We start from the raw sequence: 10,758 nt of genomic DNA on the forward strand, positions 1-10,758 counted from the left end.
GTCGCCACCGAACTTTTATTTATTCCAAAAGGAAAAGGGAATATTATCGAGAAAACCCTATGAGTCTAAAGCTTAATGCTAAAAGGGAATGCATGCAAAAGAAAATACGGGAAAAAGAAGAAAGATTTTTACAAAGTTATGCTCGTTTAGGCCCCACAACCTAATGCCTATGTATCCCTTTCAAGGAATCAGAGCAGCGTAGTTCGGCTCAAAAATTTTGGTTTGTTTGTATTTTTTAATGAACGGTGCTAATTTTGCATTCTACTGTTGCTCGACCTTTGGAGACTTAAGCAATTGTCGTAGAAGAGAATTAACATGTTCTTATCTGAAAAGGTTTTAAGAAAAAGTCAAAAGGCAAAAGAAAAATCATATTGGTGGGTGTTTTGTTAAGAAAGTACATCAGATGATCTCTCATAAAGTGGGGATATCTGAATACTTTTATTAGGAGAGCAAATGATCCCTCATAAGGTGGGAGTATTTGAATACTTTTCCCTTAATTAATTGAATAGAATTAAAGTGTTTTTGGATTTTTGATTAAGAAAGAAAAAAGTTTTTTTTGTTATTTGAATTTATGTACAGTTATAAAATTATTTACAAGTGGTGAATGTTAGAATTAATCAGGGAAAACTAAAGTATGTATAAATAGATTAATGTACCTAAAAAGAACTAAAGATATTTTTGGTATTTTTATAATAAAATAAAGTAAGATAATTTCTCAATCCACCCCATAGATCTCTTACACACCGGGCGAAATTCCATTTTTGCCCCCAGCTTCTGTAGATGCACCTCCGGAAGCACCCCATTTATCCCAAAAAAATTGATTGGTTCCGTAGATACATCTACAGAAGTATAATAACCTATTATATATGGGGAAAAATACAAATAAATTCAGTTGAGGGATAGTTCCGTAGGTGCATCTACGGAATGACTTAGCGTCACACTATTATATAGATGCACCTACAGAAGTGTCTGATATAGTTTGAACCAGCATGATCACTCCCTCCATTGTTTCATTTCTTCTCCAACACTCACACTCATGACCCTAAAAAACCATACTTCATCAATATCATTTTCTACACTAAAGTTCCAACTTTCTGGTGTAACATATCAAAAGGAGCAAGAGAAGACTCAATTTCAGGTAAATATTCATCTTCAACCACTATATTGTTCATATTATGCAACTAATTTTCTGCAAAAAAGTTACGCTGCTTCCGTAGATGCGTCTATGGAACGTGTTGAAGATGAACACTTCCGTAGGTGCATCTACGGAACAATCACTGAGTTGTTTTTTCCAGCAGTTATGTAATTCTATGTAATTTTGGTAATTGTTTGCAAATAGGTATGGTGCACCCCGATAATATTCTAAGTGAATTAGCTCATTTAGTCGATGTTTGTAGGAGTGTTGATGGGGTAGTCGTAAAGATGGTAGATGTCAGAGGTGACTTTAGCAGCAAGGAAGACTTTGATGATCGTGAAAGCATGATAACATGGATTCATATGAATGCAACTATCCTTGGTTTTGGTGTGGTAATAGGAAGATCGGATAATGGTACAGCAAGAAGAAACCCGTTTGTAACAATGATGTGCGAAAGAAGCGGGAAATTCTATCCTCTTCTTAGGAGTTTTAAAAGAGACGACACGGGTACTAGAAAATGCGAGTGTCCATTTAAGATCCGTTGTTACATGTTGGCTAGCAATACGTGGAGATACTCTGTTATTTGTGGTTTACGTAACCATGATTTATATGCAAAATTACAAGGTCATCCTAGTGTTTGTCGGCTCAATCCGGAAGGGAATACATGTATTAAAGACATGTCTTTGAATCTTGTCCAACCGAAAAAATATACTTGCCACATCGAAAAGGAAGGAACCCAACAATCTATTGAATATAAGGCAAGTGTATAATCAACGGTACCGTAATAATAAGGCGAGTAGGGGAGATAGGAGTGAGATGCAACAATTTTTGAAAATGTTGGATGCTAACAAATACGTGTCGCGGTAAAGAACTTGCGATGATAAGTTTATGGTCCGAGATATTTTTTGGACTCATCCGGATTCGATAAAGTTGTTCAACACTTTCCCAACAGTGCTCATCCTTGATTCTATCTACAAGACCAACAACTATCGACTCCCATTATTCGAGATGGCCGGTGTTACATCCACCGAGAAGACATTTGTCGTTGGTTTTTCTTTTTTGGAGTGTGAAAAAGAGGATAATTTTAGGTGGGAATTGGAGTTGTGTCACTCACTTTTGAAAAAACAAGTCGAGATGCCTAAGGCGATTGTTACGAACCGCGGCCCCGCTTTGATGAATGCGGTTGCAAAGTTATTTCCTTCTTCTAATGCATTACTTTGTCGATATCACATATCATGTAATGTGAGAAGTAAGGTTAAACCCGTTGTGGGGACAAAACAAGTAGCGACCGAAGGTTGGAAAGCGGTGAATCTTAGAGTGATTGTTGACCAAATAATGGATGCATGGGCTCGTATTGCAAGTTCGTCGACAAAAGAATTGTATGCCAATGTCGTATTGCAATTTCGGAAAATATGTGAAAAATATCCCGATTTATTGAAATACGTTGAAAGAACCATTATTGACAAAGTGAAGGAGAAGTTTGTTTGTGTGTGGACTGATAAGGTCCGACGCCTTGGGAATACAACCACCAATAGAGTTGAGTCGACACATTCTACTTTGAAAAATTGGTTGTGTAATAGCAAGGGTGATTTTTGCCGAGGTTGGGACACCATTAATCTCATGATTTCGAACCAACAAAACGAGATACAAACCTTATTTAGTCGGAGCATTACGGTGTTGGAACATAGATTTAAGGATAACATCTTTTACTCTCAATTGATCGGCAATATGTCTCGGGCCGGATTGAATTATATCTTTCACGAGGCCAAACGCGGTGAAACCTTTGGTGGCGATAGCGCAAAGTGTGGTTGCATTATTTCTAGCATGTATGGTCTCCCGTGTGCTTGTGTTATTGCTAAAAAGGTGAGATTATGTGAGCCAATAAGAATGGATGAAGTCACTCCTCATTGGAAGAGACTTAGTTTTGATGATGATGGTTGCATCGAAGAAGAATCAAATATCTCTATTACTTCCAAATTGGAGGCGATACAAGAGAGATTTTTGAATACCGATGACAACATGAAACTATACATCAAAGAACAATTGCGGAAGATTGGATTTCCAGAAACAACTGACATGAAACCGCTGTCTCAACCGGTTAAGACAAAGGGTGCTCCGAAGAAAGTGAAGCCTACACCGAATGACAACTCGACTACACGGGATCCTTCATATTGTGAGCACGTCGACAAACTCTTTCCCGACTCACCTACTCCTAATTCTATAAAAAAATCAAACAAAGGAGCTCGCATTAGCAAACTGCCTCTTACATTGCTCAGAAAGTTTCAACTCCCACACCTATTGACACAAAAATTCCATCAATCGAAGAGTTGCATATTGTTCCAAATATTCCATTCATTGACGAGATGTCAGTTTTTATGCATAAATACATCGACCGGATCGTCAATGTGGTTGGGGATTGTAATTGCGGATTCTGGGCCGTATCAGCTTTGCTTGGACAAGGAGAGGATGACCATAAGCTTGTTCGTCTTGAACTTATCGAAGAATTGATGAACCATAAAGACTCATACACGCGGGTATTTGGAGACAAAACCAAATTTGAATCGGTCAACAAAGCTCTTGTTCCTTGGTTGGGTGCATACACACCGATTTCGAAATGGATGAGATTCCTGGAAATGGGACATCTTATTGCATGCGCATATGACATGGTATGCATTGACTTGACACAATATGGTTTTTCGGAATCCTTTTTTCCGCTCCGCACCGCACCTCCTACAAATTTTGATGATCGTATTATGTGTTTTGGATGGCTCGCAAAATCAAAAACATTTTTTGCAAGTTTACTTGAAACCGGGATGCCCCATACCACCTACGTTACCGAAATGGGCACTTCATCATACCGAAGCTGCCTATACGTGGCCGGACCGTTTTTTGGATAGGATGCACGATTTCGAAAGGTTGAACAACATCGAAAAGGAATCAAATGCCACAAAGTCAAAATTAGAACCTTTAATAGATTTAGTCGGCGACAGTTCTTTTGATGCATTTATCTAGTTTCAAAGTGTAATATATGCACTCTATAACATTGCATTATAATCTTTTTTGTGTTTGTGTGTTTGTGTCTATGTGTTTCAAAGTGTTTATGTTTTATGTTTTATATGCACTCTATAACATTGTTGCTACTGCCTTCTGTTCTGTTAAAAAAACTAACAGGGAAACTTCCGTAGATGTACTCACAGAAGGGCCTGATATTGAAAATTATGGGTGTTTACCGTAGATGCATCTATGGAACGGAGAAATCTATGACCCTTCCGTGGATATATCTACGGAACTTTATATGACATAAATTGTATGGTCCATATTCACCAAAGACTTTTATAAATTTGGGGTTTCTAGGATTGCATTACACACAAACACAAACCCTAAACACAAACACAAAAATGGCTCACATAAGGCCACATTCAGCGTAGCGAACATCATTAAAGCGTCGCAATCCTGAACCGGTTTCTCCCATAATGGATGGGCATGTCATTTTCTCTCCCGTCAAACCCCCATGTCAGTAAAGCTTTGGAATATCCATTCCTTCGACCAACTCAAGAGGACTCTAATTTCTTTTTTAGAGGGGGAGTATAAACCTGACGAAGTCATCAGAAGGATCCAGAGGCTTAGAACAAGGACCTCTTCTGAGACCGGAGAAAAGGAACGTTGGTGGGATGAAGTGGAAGGCGACATTGATTCCATTCAAATGATGCATGGATCAGATGACATTGTTTTAACTGTTGTAATTCCTTAGAACTCTTAGCTTTCTTAATTTTCTGTTGGAAATTTCGTTGTATCTTTTAATCAATATTGATTTTAATGAATGAATGGATGTTTTATTGTTAGAAATGTTGATGTTCTGTGTTCTGAGTTTTGTTTTCTTTCGTAGATACACATACGGAACTCTCTCGTAGATGCATCTACAGAACTAAACAACGTTAAAACAAAAAAATGGTGCTTCTGGAAATGCATATACGGAAGTATGAGGGCATTTTGCTCAATTCAATGGTGCGTAAGAAGGTCATGGGGTGGGATGAGAAATTGTCTAAAATAAAGTAAATATGTTTTTGGTGTTCTTTTTAATTAATAAGATAAAATTGCAACTAATTAAATAATGTATCTTAAAACGAAAAAAATAATATATTTTTTGTGCTTTTTATATTTTTAATAATGATTATGATTAAATAACTAAATAAAAGATTAAGCCTAATAAACTAATTAACTTAAATAAGATAAAAATATATTTTAATTTTTTTTATATGTTTACTAATTAATTAAACAAAATTGCATAAGATGACTCAAATAAATTACTAACTATAATTATTAATTTGGTATATAAAAGTAAAAATTAAAAAATTAAAAACTAAAATAAAAAACAAAAGCTACTAAAGTAATATTTATAGGGGTGGCCCTTTAAATCTCCAACCATAATTATCTCTCTTTTTTTTTATAATAATAACATATACAAACTTTTTTTTTCAATGTATTATATTTTTAAAATAAACAACATAAATCAAATGATATTTAAAAACTGCATGAGTTAATTTAAACAAGACACAAGTAAAAACAAACAATCATGAATAAATTAAATACCAAAAACACAAATCAAGATAATTAGAAATTACACGCAAGCTAGGGATGAGATGGTAAAAGAAAATAGACCTACCTACGGGAGCGAGGTTTCTCCAGGTGAGCAAGCGATAAAAATTCGTTCTCTACTTCTTCACGTTCTCCGCTCTTTCCTTGTGTTTTCCCGCGAATCAAGAGATGCTGGACTGGGGCTTAGGGTTTTAGTGTTGTTGTTTTTCAGTGTGAAGAGCAACAACTTTAGAATATTGTATTTGGTGAATTATGAATGATGAGAATGAAAAAACTAAGCCTTTATATAAAAGAAAATTAGGGTTTGGCATTGAATGAGATCAATCTATTTAAGGCAAAAATTTTAAAGATTGAGATTTGCTTCAAGTTTTAGTGAGCAAGATTGTGAATCTGGACGATTTGGTAACCAGGTGCAAGATTAAATATGGAGAGAGAGGCTGGTTTGAGGAAATATGCTTTCTATTTTTGTATTTTTGGCTATTTTTTTTTCATAAAATCAAGATTTTAATAAGAAAATAATATTTCAAAATATGCTAAATAAAGGAAAATGAAAATACAAATTAAATAATAATTTATTTATTTTTTACTTTTTTAATGAAAACACTCTAAAGTAAAATAAAATACAAAATATAGTAAATAAGACTTGAACCCACAATGTTTTACCTAAATTCCTTACATGTGCTTCCTGTCCAATTGTGCTATCTCAATTATTCGAAATAAATTAGCAATTAAAAACATATAAGGATGGACAATTTTTGGGGTATGACAAGGTGAGTTTAAACCCTTGCCTAAACTCGAGTGTAGTAACCAAATGAATCACTCATATCACAAAATCTCTTAATCCCCCTGCCTTAAGAGCTCAATGAAATGAATGATTATGAATGTTATGACTTAGTGGAATATGCATATGAATGCGAAACACAAACCAACTAGGGTAAGAAATATGAGGGTAAATTTTGGGGTGCAACACATGTATTTTGACATACTCCAAATTCAATTATTATCCACTTCTCCAGGCCACATCCATGTTGTATAATTTTGACAAATTCCATTATAGGTGATAGAATATTTCTTTTTTTTTGACAATTTGTTGATATTCCCGCAAATAACACAAGGACAATAAAAGACCCCATTATTGTCGGAAATATTTTTTTTGGAAAATTCAAGAACTCTTTTCTCATACACCGGACTTAATCTATCAGCTTTCATCATACTACGTTCCATAACGAATTCTAAAATTTATATCAGAAGACTAACTTGAGTGACACACTAATACTACACATACAACATACTAATATGATTATATGTATATGCAAATGCATATCCAACACCAAAACCTAAAGCATTTTCATAAAATCTGTATAAAACATGAATAATACACATGACAATTTCAAAGACCATAAATAGAAGCCATTGATTCATGAATATCATATAAACAAAAGCATCATTTACACGTTTAAAAAAAGAAACAAGTAACCCTAGCGAAGAACCTAAACATTCAAAAGAGTATGATAACATACCAAAAATGATATTCGAAGAGAATGGTGAAGATGGTGAAGATTTCACTTCCAAAAATGAATGAAGATGGTGAAGATTTCGCTATCGCGGTTGTCTCATTCACTAACATACCGAAAATAATATTCGAAGAGGGTGGTGAAGATTTTGCTTCAAGAAATTAATGAAGATGGTTAAGATTTTGCTTCCAGAAATGATATTCGTTGTCGTCTCGTTCGCTAGGGCACCCATGTGTGTTATGAAAGGAATAAATTACCTGTTATGCTTTAATTTTGTGGGAAACAATTTCACAACAGTTGCATGATTTAACCATAGTGAAATATGGAACATATAACCACAGTTTGCTGAAACAACCGTAGTTCTTATACTTTCAAATTTTAGATAAAAATAAATGTTAAGGGACGCGTGCTTATTTTTACTGAAAAAATGGAAGAAAAAAAATATCGATGCTAGAATTCGAAGCTTGTCAGCTAAATTATATGACAAAATTTATTTAAAGGAACCGTGATGAAAGGATTTTTAATAAAATAAAATAAAAACATGCGCTTAAAAAATGAGATATGACTATAGTGGACAAATTCTCGTGGTAATATTGTGTTACCGAATGTGTTTTTCGTAGTAGTGCAGGTAAGCTCTATTAAGAAACACGGTCCTATCAGGTAGCACAACCAGGCTGTGTTCTTCTCAGATTTTTACTATGGGAGCGCCTTCAAGGGCCATCGCGGCCCATGTCATATGACACGGCCAGACCGTCTTGGCCTCGGATCTTTTGTGTTGTGATGACTTGCAAACGCACGATATTCCTCCTTTTTAGATTCAGCCTTTCGAGACACTTTTCTTATTAGCTGAAAACATCAACATAACACAAAAGTACATAGAAGCGAATTAAAATAGTGAAAACACATAAGAAAATGGGAGAAAAAATAAGCTAAAAATATGATGCAAAAATCATTTATCAGACACTACATCAACATAATATGCATAATATCTGTTAAAATAATGATCCCTTGATTTTATAATAACAATCAATCTAATCTGCAAAACATAACAAAAATTTAAAACTGAATAGCAAATTATAAAATAAAAAAATAGTTCAATCCTATGGGTTGAAATAGAAATTTATAGAAAATAGAAAAAAATAAAATCAATTAAAAATAATAATATACAAAACTCTCATATTTTCCTAAATAATGAAGATACCTTTTATTTGTTAGAAAGACTTGTGTTTTTTTCGACAATGGTGAAGATGACTTATTTTTCATGTCTTTGATTAATGTGTGGCAGAATTACGTTTTTTTAATGAAGAGCAATCCTATAATTTGAGTGAGTATATAAATTGGGAGATAAATCTTATATATAAATGCAAGGTTGTCATGATGGCAACCCTAGCCATGTGTCATAATGATAACAACTTTGGGCAAGCTTTGACAAATGTCACTCTAATATCAATCCTAATTCTACTTTTTTTAAAATTGATTTTACATTAATAATTATTAATAAAAACTCTAATTATGCAAACTCTAAAGATGAATAATAATAATTATTATTATAATATTTATAATAATAATAATATAATAACAATAATAATAATATTAAAAATAATAATAGTAATATATTTGTCTTTCCCACTCAAGCAGAGTAATAATTATATAATATCTAACTAATAATAATATTAAAAATAATAATAATAATAATAATAATATATTTAATTAGCACTATTATATCTTATTAATCTAATTCTCATTTTTTATACAAAAAGTCTTTAATTCTCCAATAATAAGAATAATAATAATAATAATAATAATAATAATAATAATAATAATAAAAATTATAAATATATATTTAATTTAAATATAAATATCAAATAAGTTTTGTTTAAAAAAACTGTCAAATAAATATGCTATAAATTTTTTATAATTTATATCCCATTTAACATTCTTTAATGTATCAAATCCCATTGCAATGTTAAAAAATTATGCTCTTTTAATTATTCTCTTTTATTTATTTTGTTTAATAATAAAATTATATTTTTTATATAATCATGAATTACTTAGTTTTTCTAAATAATAAATACAAACCAAAAATATAAAAAGATTAATAAAATTGATATAATTATATAATATCCAAAAATCTAAAAACAAATATTAAAAAATTTATATAACTAATTTATGATAGATAATAAATAAAAAATATAAATACAATTTATATAAATATACATATATATATATATATATATATATATATATATATATATATATATATATATATATATATATATATATATATATATATATATATATATATCATTTTTAAAACATAAGTTAAAAATCTCTCTTTTCCACATTTCAGATTTAAATTTAAATAATAATAAAAAGTAACGTCGATATTTTTTATAAAAATTAAAAATATTATAGTAATTTTTCTTTCTATTTTTAAAATTTGATTTTTATAATAATATTTAAAAGTTTCCCATATCATGTTGATTTAATTATTATTAAAAAAATTTCTCAAATATAATAAAAGATATTTTAGAGAATTGAAGTAAATAAAAGATTGTGAATAATAGTTATTTTTAAAAATAAACTAATTATTAAGTGATATGATAATTCAAATGTTATATACATTTTATTTTAATACTTTCATGGTATAAAATAAAAATATTTTTTTCAAACTCAAAACTATATGTTAAAGAAGTGAAGTTGATTAAATATTACAAAAACAATAATTTATAAATGGAATTAAAGATAAAATGATATGATAGTTTAAAGTTTATAAGTATTTTATTTTAACTCTTTAGTAATATAAAATAAAAATATTTTTTAAATATTTATTATTGTTCTATTCATATATATATATATATATATATATATATATATATATATATATATATATATATATATATATATATATATATATATATATATATATATGTCATATTGAGAAAAATGGTGGATTAAAAGATGAATGTTATATTCATGTTATATTCAAGAGCACTTATATGATATGATAATGATCTCTTTCACCTTAGTCAAAGGTCTTAGGTTCGAATTCAATCATAACCACGAAACAATTTTATTTTTTTGAATGTTTTGTCATCTAATAGAATTCTCATCGATTTGAGGGATTAGTCACTGTAATTATCCCTTTTTTCTATTATTTTCTTTTAGTTTTTTTTTCCACTCATTCATTTTACCTTATAATTTTTTATAGGTACAATTTTTTATAGATTTAGAAAAAAATGAATTATAAAAAAATGGATGTTATATTAAAGAATACTTGCATGATATGATAAAGATCTCTTTCAACTTAATCGTAGACTTTTTATTCAAAATAAATTCTAACCACACATCAATGTTAAATTTTTTGAGAAAATTTAATCATCTACTAAAATATCGGATCAAAGGATTAGTCCCTTAAGTTAACTAATGTTTTTTTCTATTATTATTTTTCAATAATTCATTTTACCATTTAGTTTTTCTTTTTCAGTGATTACATTATTATTAAAAAATATA

General features: G+C 30.6%; 1 protein-coding gene across 1 annotated transcript; it reads left to right on the forward strand.

Moving 5' to 3' along the window:
• Positions 1-1,036: 1,036 nt before the first annotated feature.
• Positions 1,037-4,032, forward strand: LOC131605504 (uncharacterized). Its single transcript, XM_058877850.1, has 4 exons — positions 1,037-1,253; positions 1,340-1,527; positions 2,390-3,308; positions 3,416-4,032. Exons 1-4 carry the CDS (start codon positions 1,037-1,039, stop codon positions 4,030-4,032), a joined length of 1,941 nt encoding a protein of 646 aa, XP_058733833.1.
• Positions 4,033-10,758: the final 6,726 nt, after the last annotated feature.

Source organism: Vicia villosa, linkage group LG5 (genome assembly GCF_029867415.1).
Source record: "Vicia villosa cultivar HV-30 ecotype Madison, WI linkage group LG5, Vvil1.0, whole genome shotgun sequence".
In the NCBI taxonomy this organism is placed as follows: Eukaryota; Viridiplantae; Streptophyta; class Magnoliopsida; order Fabales; family Fabaceae; genus Vicia; species Vicia villosa.

What these genes read in the sequence shown, in the direction of transcription:
- LOC131605504 (XM_058877850.1), top strand. Translation starts at nt 1,037, where the DNA reads ATGACCCTAAAAAACCATACTTCATCAATATCATTTTCTACACTAAAG. An exon ending in TGTTGAAGATGAACACTTCC is followed by an intron (nt 1,254 to 1,339) that starts GTAGGTGCATCT and finishes GTTTGCAAATAG; the next exon opens with GTATGGTGCACCCCGATAAT. An exon ending in TACACGGGATCCTTCATATT is followed by an intron (nt 3,309 to 3,415) that starts GTGAGCACGTCG and finishes TTGCTCAGAAAG; the next exon opens with TTTCAACTCCCACACCTATT.